General features: G+C 45.1%; 1 protein-coding gene across 1 annotated transcript in view; it reads right to left on the bottom strand.

Moving 5' to 3' along the window:
* NLRC5 (NLR family CARD domain containing 5) overlaps positions 1-17,243 on the bottom strand; it is a 175,013-nt gene that overhangs the window by 28,983 nt on the left and 128,787 nt on the right. Inside the window, exons 35-38 of the mRNA XM_088458330.1 lie at positions 13,442-13,528; positions 13,268-13,351; positions 11,375-11,458; positions 4,069-4,152 (exon numbers count right to left, since the gene is read on the bottom strand). Of these exons, the coding sequence (XP_088314456.1) occupies positions 4,069-4,152; positions 11,375-11,458; positions 13,268-13,351; positions 13,442-13,528 (339 nt within the window). The remainder of the gene's footprint in view (positions 1-4,068; positions 4,153-11,374; positions 11,459-13,267; positions 13,352-13,441; positions 13,529-17,243) is intronic.

The following is a 17,243-nucleotide window of genomic DNA, read 5'->3' as shown; positions in this document are numbered from 1 at the left end:
ATTGGCCCCTAACAGAAATAAATGAGGTGCCTGTGAAGTGGCTCTCAGCACTGACCAAGACCATCTGTAAGGAAATAAGGTGGTTGAAACTTGAACCTTGTCTCTATCGCAAGACTATTGCGTTTTGCAGCGCTGCATGTGTGTGACAGTACGGCAGCGAACAGGAGTGCAGTTAATTCAACCAGATTGGCGGACAGAACTGTCGCACAAGTGCCTCCAGTGCTCCACCCTCTCAGTGAGACTCCCATCCTGAGTATATAATGTTTGCAGCTGGGACAGAAGAGATACAGGGGCACCAGGGACTGCTGGGTGCCCCCTGTGGACTGGCATCAGGGTATATTTCCTAGTTGCCATGGCTACTGGATTTTGTCAAGCTCAGTATGACTAATGTCAATAATGAACAATCTCTAAAGAGCTATGTAACATGCTAGATCTTCAATCCAATGTGCAGCACCTTATGCAATAATCCCCATACTGTCCCATGGTGAACAGAACACACCCAAACTGAGTAATTGTCACACAGAATGACTATTGCCCCAAAAATCTTGCTGAGGATGCAGAGTCTGGAATTCACACCATACACTACACACATACGTAATTGCAGAGTTATTTAGTAAATGACCTTGCTTGGGCCTGATTCAGTAAGGATCGCTGGTGCGATTGCAGCTCTGTAATCGCACTCAGGTCTGCTGCGAAAATATGCTAATGATTGCTATCGCAATGACGACGCACCGCCAGCATAGAGACGCCCACTGCCTCCCACTACCGCTATCTCACATCCATAATACCTTGCAAACCTCCATAAACATCGGTAACATCGAGTACCACAGAATTACAGCAGCCCTGACCTTACTTAGAAATTGCTAACCTCATTGCACGCAGTGCTGCATGTGCAATCACACTGGCTAATTTATGCACGCCCACGCAACGGCGTTCAAACAGATAGACACGCCTGCATATCTCCGACCACTCCCCTGTCACCACCCCCAAACGCTTACTGCCTGTCAATTACTCTGCGATGGCTCTCCGTGGTCGGTATGATCGCAATGCGATTGCAGTGGTGCCTCTGTCCATGCTCACTATGATGCATAGGCATTCGCAGTGCACGACAATCGGCCGTCTGTGTACGCTTTAGCAATAACGTTCCTTAATGAATCAGGCCCCCTGTCCGCACTATTTTCTGTTAAGGTCTGCCATGTTTTATAATGGCAAGTACAGATGCACTTTTCATTTAAAAAAACAACACGATAACTGATGGACATTGATTAACAGATGGACCCCACACCATACAGTACAGCACTACGGCTATTTCCACGCAATAAATCATGTGACAGTGTAAACACCTGGAAAAAAAATTTGTTATGACTCCAGAATTAGTTTTCTAGAGGAAAACAGGAGCAATTCATGGTACACACTAAACAATGTAGATGATTTGTTGTTCCAATACAGCATATCGTCTCAATATCGTCCTAGTGTGTACCGGGCCTGTGTGTACCGGGCTTTAGTTTATTGCTATTTTATGTCCCTTAAGAAAAATCACGGAGGTAATGTAAATGACAGAATTACCATGATGTTTAAAGGTCATTTGGTTTGCCATGGTAATCCAGTGCCTTTTTCATAACGATTATCATGGTATTTTTTTTAAGTGTTTACACCTAGACCCATTGACATTATTAGCCAATCAATCAACTAAAATGGTTAATTAATTTTTTTTTGTGTTGTTCTTTTTATTGAAAGGCTATGGCACTAGGAGCATTTGACTAAACTGGTCACCCAGACAATCTAAGCGTTTTATTTTTTCACAAATGCAAAAAGATCGGCCAGCTATAGAAAAATTACAAGCAGACACAAATACGGATGTATAAACGTCATTATAGAAGGTTGCATTTGACATCATACCAATATTCGGTACTGCCCAGAGACCCTGCACATTCCACTAACCAATTGCCAGTCTGCAACTTCCTGTTCACTTCCATTCTTCTGCTCACATAATGACACTGTCACATGCACAGGGCTGTCAAGAGATTAGACGGGCCCTGCTACTAGGGGGTATGGGTATTCATGTGGACATGCCTACAACCTGCCAAGGGGCACTCTGTAGAAGCTTGAACGACAATGGGGGCCTCCCCCCTACACTCACAGGAACCTCAAATAGTAGTTTGTAACCAACCCACGCTCTCAGTCCTAATTTGAGCAGGGTCACAATGCTCATCTTCTGAAATACTCTGTGCTACTGTGGGAGACTGCTTGCTGCTGAAATCTCCTCTGATTGTGAGGGGGATCGATCACGCTGATCACACTCCCTGGATTTGAGCCAGGCTGAGGGGCTTACAGTGCCCCCCTCCCCAGCGCGCAGCGCTGCTACGCGGCACTGCAAAAAATATTTTTTTAATATTATTCACCCGAAGGGAACGTGTACACGTCCCCTTCCCCTGGCTGACTCTCAACGCCCCTGCCGTGAGCATTCTGATGGTCTAAGTAGCTACATGTTGTTCTAGCCCTAACCACATCAAAACTTGTTACAGACATAGATGAAGAATGTATACAACAGGTACAAACACACCTAAAATAAAACAATTTGATATTGTTTAAAGAACTAACATGACTCAGTTGGGCTCCTTTAGTAACATTGTATTTGTGTTTAGACTGTGCACTAAGCCATAGGAAACCATTCAGGTTGTTTGGCTTCACTAGACTTTAGGGGGGTTTCCATTTAGCGATATTTGCAGACGATTGCACGATAACGAACTGTCACGAAAGTATCGGGCACATTTAGGTCGGAAACGACCAGCGATGCGCGCGCTGGTTGTTTCCGACATCTATCATCACCCGTACATGCTGGTCAACCTGACGATCTTGTCAGGTTCAGCATGTATGGGGATGATGGATGTCCCTACACTGAATGACTGAACCTTCAGTGTAGGTACATCACAGACATAGAAATGACAGCACGATCACAATGTCATAATCGTGCTGTCGTTTCTATGTCTGTTAATGGATAGGCACCATTATAAAGGCTACATGGTTGCTGAAGTTCAGTGCAAAATGTGCATCATGATCTAAGTGCAGTATTAATATATATTAGTCCTAATGTAATTGATAAGTGCAAAGCTTTGTATTACGATAAATTATCTAGGTGTGCTACGACCGCGGTTTTACTGCTAAGAACCCAAAACATAGATCATTCATAGAATGCTATAGACAGCTGTGATGCTCCTCTTAGGAACACATACACAAACCGGTATCAGCGGGTATCACTAAGAACCTATAGTGCGGAGCAATAGTGGATGAGAAAGGATTGTCCAAAATTGGGCAACCCATTTAATAATATCGCAGTTGGTGGAAAGCTACATTAGTTGGTTGGCAAAACAGTGTCATTTTTTTTTTACCTTGAGGTCCATAAGGTGCTTAAATACAGGACCTCATTCAGAGTCTCTCGCAAGATGCGATCGCTCGCTGGCAAAAAGGGGCCGGATATTGTAATGAAGTGCTCGCACTGCGTCTTGTAAGGACGCCCACTATGTTTTAACGAGCTACGGCAAAGTGCGCTCGCAAGTGTCTAAAGACGCCCCCTTGTCACTCGCAATAGACGTCATCTCCAGGAAATGAAGGATTAATCGGGACCATCAAGAGCCTTCGGAGCTTCTCGCAGCCCTTGTGGTTGCCTTAGCCTGCCGCAAGCACTGCGATCAGTGCTGGCTCAAATACATGCAGGTGACGTGAACCATGACACTACTTTGTAAATTATGCAAATGCATAAAAATCCGATATATGCTGTGTTCAGACTTTTGGCCATAAACCCGGAAGTCCAATCATTGAAAAGGTCAGTTCATTTCGAAAATAGCTGTCCTTTGCGTTTTTATTCGCAATTCTAGGTACATACCATCATTACTAACGCCGTTATGTAACCGATAAGTGGCTGGATGTACCGTATCCAAAATGCGATGCATAGTACATCCCGCCCTATATAGTTATATCAATGCAGCAGCAATGCCTTTAGGAATAACATATTGCTGTCAAAGTGTTTATTGTGATCTGATTGACAGTACATTAATAATGCTTTCTTACCTAAGAGCTTTTAACTGGGGCATTTGCGAAATAACTTTTGCTAGACAAGCGATGGCTTCAGCTTCAAACCGAATTCCTGATAAACTGAAAAATATTAAAGGGAAACATTATTAATATTTATGAAGTGTCAGTATACACTTTACAGCTAGGAACAAGCACATTAACAAACAAGACTGGGCATTAACAGACCCAGAGGTAACCGGACCCTGCTCACAAACTTACAATCTCTAGAGAAATAGAAGTTAGATGGATGAGTTTAAGGGCCACATAATTACATATTGGTCCAGCCAGATTGCAGTTGGTGTTTATATAATCCAGTCGGCATCCCGGCGTGCAGGATGCCGACGGTCTAAGTACCGGCGCCGAAATTCCGACAGGTCAGGATCATGGCTCCAGTATCCCGACCGTCATCCCAAAGGTAAGTATCGGGGTGTTAGGGGGATGTTAGGGTTACGGAGCGGGGCTAGGGTTAGGCACTAGGGGGAGGGTTAGGTTTAGGCACCGGGAAGGGAGTGTTAGGGTTAGGGTGCTTGGAGGGGGAGGTTAGGTTTAGGCACCAGGGAGGGCGTGTTAGGTTTAGGGTGCGGGGAGGGGGAGGTTAGGCTTAGGCACTAGAGGAGGAAGGTTAGGGTTAGGCACCGGGGAGGGGGGGGTGGGGTAGGGGTTAGGTAAAGACTTACCGTTCGTTCCTATGGGTGTCGGGATTCTGTCTGTCGGGATGCCGTTGTCGGTATTCTGACCAGCGGCATTCCGACAGACGGGATTTCATACCCAACCCATCCAGTCACGCAGTTAGGTTCCGATCTAGTTCCGAAGGTTGTTTTAATATTGAAGGAGGATGAATATACATTGTGAGTGAACCGCGTAGCGAGGTACAGTAGTAATCGGGAAGAACAGCTTGGCAAGGTTAAGAAGATGACTAGGAATTTGATAAGATGCCTTAGAAGTGGGTCTTCAGGAAACAGTCAGAAGTTTCGGAGGCCAGAGGAAAGTCTTGTAGGGCATTCCACAGAATAGGTGCTATCAGGAATGACAGCAAGTAGTCAGTGATTATGGGGGAGATGTATTAAACCTTCTAAATAGTGGAGAAGTTGCCCATAGCAACCAATCAGCTTCTGCCTATCATTTTATGGAAAGTACTTGATAAATGCTACATAGAAGCTGATCGTTTGCTATGGCCAACTTCTAAACTCTTTGGAAGATTTGATACATTTCCTTATAGAGATGCAGATTTTGGGCAGAGCGGGGACTTAGGAGATATTAGATATAAGTGAAAAAATGTATGTCAGCGCAGTTTTGGTAAAGTCTTTGTATGTTAGTAGAAGTATTCTATATTGGTTTCGTTACTGTACAGGAAACCAATGAGTCTCACAGTGAAGATAAATCAGTGAGGACAATAGGGCTAGCTGCTGTGTACAAAATAGGTTGTAGGTGTGAGAGTCTGGCTAGGGGAAGACCAATAAGAAAGAAACTGCAATAGCCAGTGCCCAAGATAATGGACGGGATGTACAAAGCATTGCATCCAGGAAACGCTACATTTTACCTCTTATCGTGTACATACCGTGGTTGATTACTGCGGTATGTACCTAGAAATGCGAATAAAATTGCAAAGGACAGCTCCCCCGATAACAGCTGTCCTTTGCGATGCCATCGGATAAAGGGACTTCTAGGTTTAACAGGCGTCCCTCTGGCGTCCTTCTGCGCATATGCAGAAGGACGTGCGCTACGGGGGGAGATAGGAGGGATCTGATTGGATCCCTTTCAGAGGGGGCATCCCAAAAAGAAGCCCATAAGCTTCTATTGGGTGGATCTGATTGGATCCCTCTGTGGTGGCGTCCCGATAAGAAGCCCATAGGATTCTATTGGGTAACGTCACCTGAAGATGGGATTACCAACCGGGACAAAGCATTCCGGTGCTTAGTACATATGGAAAATGTTGTAAAACACCCAAAAACAGCATTTTCAGGGGTTTTACAGCATTTTTCACTTTAGTACATTCTGCCCAATAAGTGCATGAATAACAGGTTTGGCTTATGTGAGATATGTGCGTATCCTGGAAATGGGTCATAGGCATAAGGGACAGGATTTGGATACAGATTAGATGTGGAGAATGAAGGATAGTTCTGAGCCAAGGGTATAACCTGGGCATCAGGCTGGATGGTAGTGTTTACTGCTGAGTTGTCAACAGAAATAGGGGTGTCAGGTACAGAGGCTTCTCTTGACAGGTGGGAATACGTTCAGCTCACTTTATAATCAACACAGCAGAGGGGTCCATGAGAGCGAGTATTGGCCTTTAGATTTAGCAGTGATCAATTCACTTGACCCCCTTTGTTCTGTGAAGTGCTGGGAACAAAAGCCTGACTGTATAGGGTAACATAGGTGGTATAAGGAAAGGAAGTTGTGTGAGGGGAAAGGGGGACGATAGTATGGACAGTAATTTCAGAGAGTTTGGCTCAGAATTATTATGTTACAGATTAGGAGTAATGACTGCATGCCTTCATAATGATGTAAAGATTGAGAGATTGCAGATACTAAAAGCTGGGCGTCACAAATCCGGGGCAAGTGTTCCTCTGTGCAGGATAGTGAGCCAGGGGGTTCGGGTGACTAGGGGAGTGACTGGACTAGGGCTCCTAGTTGCGGCCAAACCCAGGTTTGGCGAGACCTGCCCAGAGGTGCGGAGTCTAACTCACTTGGTGGTTTTCTCCAGTAACCCCTCCAATTGGGATTTGGTTTTTGCTGCACCAAATGAGCAGGTCGCGGCCCTCTGGACAGGTACCTGGGAATAGCAGAAGACTGAGACTATAATGAAAGCTATAACAATGGCGGTGAACAGAATGAATGAACTCTGGAGATGGATCTGAATGCTAGAAAACAGGGGAAGAATCTGGATGCCAGAACACAGGCATGGACTGGAAACAGTTAAATATCTAGGTGCTGATTAGTGCAGAAAACACAGAGTAGCATGGACAAAGGCTAATACTGGGAAAGATAGAAATGCTGGTACTGATTGTGCTGGCTACACAGGCAAACACAGAGCAAACTGGACACATGCATAAACTGGGAATAATTACATATGCAGGTGCAGATTGCACAGACAAGACACAGAGAAAAGACAGGCATATACTGGGAACGCTAAAAGGTGCAGCTGGGAGCTAATAGTAATAGCAGGTAATCTGACACCTCAGTGACACAGGGTAATAGCCACAGGAAAGCTGCAATAGAATTAGCAGCACATATACAAAGACACACAGGGAAGAGACATGAAACACTGAAGTACTGTGAGAGAGCTAAAGTCTCAGACTAAGGGTTAGCATGGAAGCTAATACAGGAAACTGGAGAACTGTGAGCAGGCTGAAGCAACACGCTGAAGGAATTAGCACAGAGCAACAGTGGGAGTATCACAGGCACTGGAACAATGAAGTTGAACAGCAGCTTCCTGTTCCTGGAGTCAGACTAAAATACCCCTGGGTAACTGATCATTGGATCAGAGGATCAGCTGAGCGACCACAGGACTATCACTGGGAGAGACTAGTCAGGTAATATGAGCCAACATGGCTGCGCCCATGTCCGGCACTCCGGAAACCAGGACGCAGGCACGGAAGCCCTAGCGGACCCCAGGGAGAATGCTCCGTCACCACTCACCTCCACTCCCAGCATCTGGACACCTAAGCCCAAGGAAACCAGGGCAGAGGTGAGTAGCGGCCGATCCCAGGCCGCATCCTGACACTAGGTACACACTCGTCCAATTCTCATTGTCACACTGCGGGTTCTCAAACCCTCAGACCAGTCCCAGTGCTGCTGATTCACTGGCTGTCATGTCTCCGCTGGCCAGTCATCTCAGGAGGTTCCTGTTGTTCCAACTTCAGAAAAATGATCCTGCGGTCCGGGTTTCATGGGCGTGGCCATCTTGCCTGACACTTTTCCTGCCATTCACAGAGACCTGCTTTTCATGTGTCTCCAGGATCCAATCCTAGTGCACTGATCCCTATTAAAACAATTCCCTGGCACCAGCTCATTGTTAGTTCAGCTTGTCTTCAAGCTACATCTGGTGCTTTATCACAAGCATTCTCTGATCCCTGAGCTTCCTGCTACCTCATTTCAGTTTGTCTCCAGTGATCTACAGAGTGTTCCTAATTTACCATTTACTCATGTGATCAGCATTTATAGGGGTCTATGTACTAAGCCTTGGATGGAGATAAAGTGGACGGTGATAAAGTACCAACCAATCAGCTCCTAATTGTAATTGTGCAAACACAGCCTGTGACATGGCAGTTAGCAGCTGATTGGCTGGTACTTTATATCCATTCGCTTTATCTCCATCCAAGGCTTAGTAAATAGACCCCTTAACTACTCTGCAGCAGAATCCTTCTCCAGTTCTCCCTGCTGCAATCAGCACTCCTCCATTACACCAGTGTGCTGTCTGCGACCTGCAATATACCCAGCACCACCAGCTACAGCTTATTACACAGTGCTTAAAAACAATAATAAATGGATAGTTATCAGTAATCAGTTATTTAATAGATAGAAATACACATTTAAAAAGATATAAATAATTTGTCGAGATAACAGCTATATTCAACATATAATCACATAAATTGGAATAATACAATAAGTAATAGGAGACCTAAACAGCGTTGGTCATATAGTTTGAGTCCAATGCAAAACTTTCCAAATAAACGTCTCCTAATAAACTGGATGAATAAAATATATGTCCCAAGTTCCAATAGCAATTGTGTGGCAATAGTATATGATATGTTAGAAATATCAATAAAGAGGTCTGTAAGTAACTTGTGTATAGCTCACCCTTGGGCAGAAGTCCCGCAGCACGGAGAGGCTACACAGTGAGTGGAGCAGGCTGTTGTATTGACTGTAAGGGGAAGCCTATCTGTGTCCAATGAAGAATGTCCAAAATTTCAACATGTTAATGACATATCTATAGTCACAGTTAATAAAAGACTCGATCTCATATACTTTAGAGTCATTAACACATTGGACAGACTTTGTTTTATTCAAAACAAATTGGCATGTGGTACATCTAGTTTTGCGACATTTAAAAAAACCTTTTGGTTTTTAATTATTTAACCAATTTGTACTGATAGAGCCTGATTCTTGTACAGATCACAAAAGGCTAGGGGCTAAATAAAGTTTTGAGTGATTTATTCTTTTTGTATATAACCAGAGTTTTTTTTGGGATGAGTTTCCTTAAAATACTATCATGTTTCAAAATTTCATAATTTTTATTAATAATTTTCTTAATATCCAAAGAACAACTATTAAATTTAGAGATGAAGGCTAAATCATAATTAGTCGTATAATTATTGTTGGGTTTCCTCATCTTTCCAGATTTATTGTCTCTCGTTAGAAGGGACTTCCTGTCCAAAGATCTAACCTCTTGTAGGGCTTTAGATAAAAGGTCCTCAGGGTATCCCCTAGTTTTAAATGAGTGATGACGCTTGGATCTCAAAAGTATCCAATTTGGAACAATTGTGTCTGAGTCTGAGCAATTGTCCCTTGGGGATATAGGGCTTTATTCAGAGGCGGCCGTACGGTCTACGACCGCACGGCCGCCTCGATGTTTGTCTAGTGCACATGCGCACGAGGGAGCCGGCTCCTTCGTGCGCATGCGTGAGACCCGCTACGACCGACAGCGCCGGTCATAGCGGGTCTCTTTCCAAAGGGGGCGAGCTGTCGATGTTGATTGACAGCTCGCCCCGTTTGGAAGGCAGGCCGGGGGGGTGGCAGCCCAAACGGAGGCGACCATCACCCTAGCGGTCGTTAGAGCTGTGGGTGTTAACCCACAGCCTAACGACCGAAACAGAGGCGGCTGGTCAGGATGCAAACGGCCGCCCAGTTTCTGAGCGACCACTTGCATCCTCCGACCGCCTCTGAATGAGGGCCATAGTTCTTCCATGGAAGATAATGTGCACTAGAATAGTGCAAATAAGAATTGGTGTTGACCTCTTTCTGGTAGTTTGAACATACAATATGGGATCCATCGGTCTGGAGGGTCAGATCCATATACGTGCCGTGAGAGCTGGATGCCCGGCTGGAGCCTAATACAGCACGCTGAACTCCCACTTTGCCGAGCCCCCCCACCGCCATACACTCACTTGGTGTGTGAGTTGCAGCCATTACCGGAGCTTTGTGGCCACTTTTGGACATTCTTCATTGGACACAGATAGGCTTCCCCTTACGGTCAATACAACAGCCTGCTCCAATCACTGTGTAGCCTCTTCGTGCTGCGGGACTTCTGCCGAAGGGTGAGCTATACAAAAGCTACTTACAGACCTCTTTATTGATATTTCTAACATATCATATACTATTGCCACACAATTGCTATTGGAACTTGGGGCATATATTTTATTCATCCAGTTTATTAGGAGACGTTTATTTGGAAAGTTTTGCACTGGACTCAAACTATATGACCAACGCTGTTTAGGTCTCCTATTAATTATTGTATTATTCCAATTTATGTGATTATATGTTGAATATAGCTGTTATCTCGACAGATTATTTATATATTTTTAAATGTGTATTTCTATCTATTAAATAACTGATTACTGATAACTATCCATTTATTATTGTTTTTAAGCACTGTGTCATTCTACTTGTAGTTTTTTCTTTGTTGAGAATATTAGGAGATTTGACACTTCTCCTCACAGCTGCTACCTTTGTAGTTGATTTTATGAGCACCTTATTGAGAGTTTTTCTCTCTTTACAGTTTATTATAGCCTCATTATAGCCTCCTGCCTTCAGTCCGGTGCTCAGTCACTACACCAGTGTGCTTCTCTGCCTCAGCCTGCATATCTGCCTGCAGACTCTTCCTGCTCATAACTACCTGTGGACTTTACCTGTGCTCATTGAATGCAGTCTCTACCAAGGTATTCCTGCATGCACATTCTACCACCATCTGCTAAATCATTGTGCAGCCTGTGCTATCCTGTATTCAGCTCACACCACAAGTCTGCTGCATACCATCCTGCAGTATCTGTTCCAGTCTACAGGTTTCCAGTAACCTATTCCAACCTTACCTGCAGAGGGCGCATATTCCTAGCGTGTACTGTACTATTAGCATAAGAAGAAATAGGGACCACTGATCATTTTTATAGACTGTACTAGATAAATAATAGCTAGAAGCTGATTGGGTGCAATGGTAAACAGCTTCCCTTTTCCTCTACCGATGGTTTATAAACTCTCCTCCGAGGCGCGGTGAAAACACAAAGGAAGAAAGTGACTGATAACCTAGATTCAGTGTCTAACAACCCAATGGGCAAACAAAAAGGTTACAATCTGTATATATACTTACTCTATGCTCTCCATGTTGGTGCAGTGACCCAAATTCTCTGCCAGATAATAAACCCCTTCATAGGTTATAGCATTATTGCCGAGCCTGAAAAATAAACCATACACGCATGAAACCAATATATCTATTTGTATGACTAAAACCAGAATATGCCCATAAATTAGTTGTGTTTTATTCAATAACTGTTACTGGATAATGACAATCATAATGCCCAATTTGTATTCTGAATCACTACACGCGCTAAAAGACAAGGATGGTTTAAGCCTATCCCTAATGAGCACTTGGGAGGATTTACCTACTGATTCATAGATGAAGAACATGAAAATACAGGGGGAGATGTATCAAGCCCTGGAGAGAAACAACATGGAGTACTTCCCCCAAGCAACCAATCAGCTTCTAACTGTCATTTCAAAGACTGAGCTACATAAATGACAGAAGCTGATTGGTTGCTTTGGTCAACTTCTCCACGTTGTCTCTCTGCGGCTTGAAAACATTTTTCCCCCAGACTTTCCTTCGGGATAAACTTTGTTGCCATTGCCAAAGTGATGGAAAGTGGACGACATGCAGGACATTAATTTAGCACATGATCCATAGATCAGAGGATATACTGTCATTAAAGTACTGTATATATAGGGAAGCGTAAGAACTGAATATTATATGGTGGAGGATACACACTATAGGTCTACTAGAAAGTAACCAATGAGAACATTGCAGGGGCGGCTCAAGAGATGGGAGAGCCAGTGTGCACCCTCCGTGCGGGACCCCCCCTTCTCTCTCTCACCCCCTGACGTCCACAACAGACTGTCAGAGTCTACTGTACATGCGTCATTCTCGCTGGCGCCATTTTCCCGGGGATCTCTATAGTGCGTATGGTGCCTGTACAATATTCCAGTGATATCTGTGGTAATGAAGGAGAAGTAAATACTATGTGTATGCGGTGTGGGCCCCCATGGACCAAGGGGCCCGTGTGCACCGCATACCTTGCATCCATTATAGATTCATACATCCATGATTGATTGCTAGAGAACTGCCTCAGACATGAGGCAGTTCTGCTGCCTCATGTCTGAGGACATGACTGACTGCTTCCCAGCAAATTGATAGGATGCATGCTCATAAATAATGGAAGCAACATGCAAAATGGCTGCCTCCTAGTCAGTAAGGAAGTTCTCTCCTTACAATAAGCGTACTTTATTCCTCTGTGTTTATAAAGTGTATGACTCCAGCTGTATATTTTTCATACATTTAAGGAGTTTCCTTTAATTCTGCATTGGATTACTAACCGGGTTTAATTAGCAAATTAAGCCAATGAGCTCAATTCATCTTACTTTTATATAATTATGAAGTAATGATGGAATTTTGAATATCTCAGTGTAATCTGTGTAGGTTTTACATATAAAATATAAATACTGTGACTGCTATCAGATTTATCTGCTTACATGAAATTAATAAATTACTTGTCTAAAAAACTGACTGGCAGCAATTCTAAGGGCGCAGCCCAATTGTATTATCGCACCCGATATCCTGTCTAAAGTGACGGGAGATCGTGGGGCGATATTCAATTGATAAACATTATTGCACCAATCGCGCCCAAAGAGGTCAGGTTTAACCGCATAAAACGGCTAAACCTGACCAAAGTGCTGAGCGATCACGAAAAGTGCAGTTTGGGCACCCAAATGGGTCACTTTTCGCGCATTTCAGCTCACCACCCCTGGGGGGTGTGCAAGATGAAATGCCGGCCCTGGCTGCTGCCACGCCCGACAGGAGCAACAATTGAATAGCTCTGTCGGGCGCGAGGGGGGGACATTTGCAGGCGAAAACAATTGAATTGCGCCCTAAGGGTCTTACATACAATAAAATTCCATGATCTTCACATTCATATAATTATTGTATTCTTACATTAGCTTCCTTATGGAGTGCTCCTGTGGAAATCCTTGGAACAAAGTGAGGAGAGAGGCGTCATCCAGTGACATAGACTGTAAGCTGATTGAGACAGAGAACAGTGTTACAATGTGAAAGACGTCTCCTGCCAGGAGTGATCCTACTGAGGTGGTCACTAAAGGGTCATCTTACTGTAACTCCTCCGGTTCCGGGCACTGGGCTAATTCTGCAATAAATTGTCTTCCTCCATCAGAAGTCGCCAAAAAGCAGCCGGATACACTAAACACGTAAAGTTATGTGTTACTGAATTCTGTAGATGGCAGTTATATATTTGTTTAATAATTACAGTAATAGAAGTCATATGCCTGGAGATACATACAGTGGGACTATGAAGAGCAGAAGGCATGTCGGCTGTAATTGCTCCTGCATTGCGTGCACAGTGCATTAATGCCGATATTCGCCCACAGGCATCTATGTGACCGCACCGCCCATATCCTGACTATTGGTTTTATAGCAGTCATCAGTTTCACTAATCGTCCCCAAAATGCTTGGGACCAGGGGTATTTTGGATATCAGAATATTCCGTATTTTGGAATATATACATACTATAATGAGATATCTTGGGAATGGGACCCAAATCTAAGCACAGAATGCATTTATGTATTATATACACCTTATACACACAGCCTGCAGGTCATTTTACACAATATTTTTAATAATTTTGTGGCTCAAACAAAGTTTGTGCACATTGAACCATAAAAAAAATGAGATATGGTAAGAACTTACCCTTGTTATCTCTATTTCTACGAAGTCCATAGGGTTCCACAGGATACCTTGGGGTATAGGCGATGCGGCAGCAGCATCGGGCACCACAGAGTTAAAACTTTAGCCTCCCAAGATGCACTGGGGTCCCTGCTCTATACCCCGCCCCCCAGCCAAGGCCATCAGTTTTGTAACAAGCCATAGGCCGGAGGAGGAGAACAAAGAGAGAGAGAAGAAAGTCTGGAACACAGAAGAATCACATTCTCACTAGTAGGAGATGGAAAAACCGGTGACCAGATTAAAGCCCATCTGCAGTACAGGTGCGACAGGGCGGGAGTAGTGTGGAACCCTATGGACTTCGTAGAAATAGAGATAACAAGGGTAAGTTCTTACCATATCTCTTATTTTCTACTTTAGGGTCCATAGGGTATCCACAGGATACCTTGGGGATGTCCCAAAGCAGTATCCTTGTAAGGGAGGGGACGCTCCTGTGCTGGATGGAGAATCTGCCGCCCAAAGGAAGCATCCTGAGAGGCGAAGGTATGAAATGCACAATACCTGACTAAGGTATGGACAGAAGACCACGTGGCTGCCTTGCAAAGCTGAACAGCTGAGACACCATGGTGAACTGCCCACAAAGGACCCACAGACCGAGTAAGTGAGGATTAAGAGAGGTTGGTCTAAGAAGGCCCTTATGAATGTAAGCCTGAGAAATGGCCATGCGAATCAATCCTGCCAAAAGTTTAGTGGCAGGTTAACCTTTCTTATGGAAACTATAGAGGACAAAAAGGGAGTCCGATTTCCTAAAGGAACTGGTACGATCAACCTAAATCCTTAGAGCACGTACCACATCCAAAGAGGCCTCACCAGCAGAGAGGACTGGGGAATTAAAGACCGGTACTAGGATTTCCTAATTAAATGTGGAAACTAGATACCAACTTAGGTAGAAAGCCAGGGCGAGTGCGAAGCCCCGCCCTGTCTTTATGAAAAATCAGAAAGGGAGGACTTGAGAGAACCCCCAAATCTGACACCCTTCTGGCCAAAGTAATGAACAGAAGAAACACAGTCTCAGTTGTAAGCCATTTGAAAGCCACTGAGCCCAGAGGTTTCAATGGTGGTCCTGGGAGAGCCCTCAGGACCACAGCCAAATCCCAAGGAGCCACTGGCGGGACGAAGGGAGGCTGAATACGAAGTACACCTTGCATAAAGGTATGGACATTAGGAAGTGTAGCGATCCTACGCTGAAAACTAGACTGACAGGGCAAAAAGCTGCACCTTCAGTGAAGCAAGGCGAAGACCGTGATCTAAGCCCGTTTGTAGGAAAGCCAAAACCCTGGATATCCTAAGGACCTGAGGATCAGAACCTCTAGGATGACACCGTTCAAAGAAAGTATGCCTCACCCGGTGGTAAATCCCTGCAGAAGAAGGTTTCCGAGCTATGAGCATGGTGTTAACAGAGCTGGAAAAACCCCTGGACCTTAAGAGGGCTGACTTAACAGCCATGTGGTCAAAGCCAGATGACCGAGGTCCGGGTGCTGGAAAGGACCCTGAGACAACAGGTCCGGATGCAGAGGCAACAATATCGGGGTGTCGACTGAGAGACCCCGAAGAACTGAGAACCAGTGCCGCCTGGCCCACGCTGGAGCTATGAGCAGAAGCGTGTCGCCTTCTTGCTTGAATTTGCGAATAATTCGAGGAAGAAGGGAAAAACGGAGGGAACAGATATGCAAACCTGAAGGTCCACCTGACCAACAGAGCGTCAACCAGAAGAGCCCCTCCATCTTTTGTGATTGAACCGTACACAGGCAGCTTGTTGGTGTGTCGGGAGGACATGAGGTCTATTTCTGAAAAAGCCCCATTTGTTCACCAGTTGGTGAAATACTTCCTAGTGAAAAAACCATTCCCCTGGATGCATGTCTTGACGGCTGAGAAAGTCTGCATCCCAGTTGAGGCCTCCTGGCATGAACATTGCCGAATTATGGCAGGGAGGTTGGCCTCTGCCCAAGCTAGAATGCGGGACACTTCTGTCAGAACTGCCCGACTTCAGTTTCCTTCTGGGCGGTCTATGTAAGCCACCGTGATGGCGTTGTCTGACTGTACCTGCACGGACTGTCCGTGGAGGACATGTGTTACCTGCTGGAGAATTTTGAGTACTGGCCGAAGGTCCAAGAGATTTATTGGAAATGCAGATTCTGTTGGCGTCCACCGTCCCTGAACGAAGTGTGGACCCGTCACTGCTTCCCAGCCATGGAGACTGGCGCCCGTCATTAGAAGGACCCAGTCCGCAATTGACAAGGGGGGCACCCTGTTTGGGTGAGCAGTTAGTAGCCACCAGGCTAGAGACAGACGGACCTCTGGGAAAAGCACAATTGTCTGTGCTTTTAACCGAATGAGCAACCCAGTCTATCTGTTGAGGATTAGCCGCTGCAGAGGTCTGGAGTGGAACTGGGCATATTCCACCATGTCAACCATCAACACCATGGAGCCCAGTAACCGCATTGCTGAGTGCACAGACACTTGTCGGCTGCGAAGGCAACTTCTGTAATGCAGAGATATTGTCCTTTGTCACAAAGATCCCCTGGTGTTGAGAGACTAACAGGTCTCCGAAATGGAGCATCCTCAGTGAGGGACCCAGGGAGGACTTCTCTCAGTTTATCAGCGAGCCATAATTGTGCGGCACAGATATTGTTAGGTGCAGAAGGATTTCTGGAGACCCTGCTAACAACAGGAGGTAGTCCAGATATGACAACAGGCGGACCCCCTGCATTTGAAGGTGGGCTGCCATAACCGCCATGAGTTTGGTAAATACTCGCGGCGCAGTGGCCAGAGTAAAGGGCAGTGCCTGAAACAGGAAATGGCGGCTTAGCATCGCAAACCTGAGGAATTGCTGTTGCGCCAAGATAATAGGTATATGAAGGTAGGCTTCATAATTGTCCCGAGACACCATGAAGTCCTTAGGTCCCATTGCCAATATAATGGAATGGAGGGTCTGTATCCTGAACCGAAGAACCTCAAAGACTTGTTTATGCACCTGAGGTTTGGCCGGTAAAACCCATTGGGTTTGTGGACCAGAAAGAAAATCGAGTAATATCCCGTTCCCTGTTGGGATAACGGAACAGGCACTACAACTCCAGCCCGGAGCATAGAGTGCAGCTTTTCTGGAGTTCCATGGCCTTGACGGATGGAAGACCTGTAGTGAAAAACCGTCTGGGAGGCCTTCGCCGAAACGAGA

This window comes from Taudactylus pleione, unplaced genomic scaffold (genome assembly GCF_031769625.1).
Source record: "Taudactylus pleione unplaced genomic scaffold, aTauple2 ptg000828l, whole genome shotgun sequence".
NCBI lineage: Eukaryota > Metazoa > Chordata > Amphibia > Anura > Myobatrachidae > Taudactylus > Taudactylus pleione.
The sequence above is the reverse complement of the archived record's forward strand: the minus strand, read 5'-3'. Positions and strand labels throughout refer to the sequence as shown.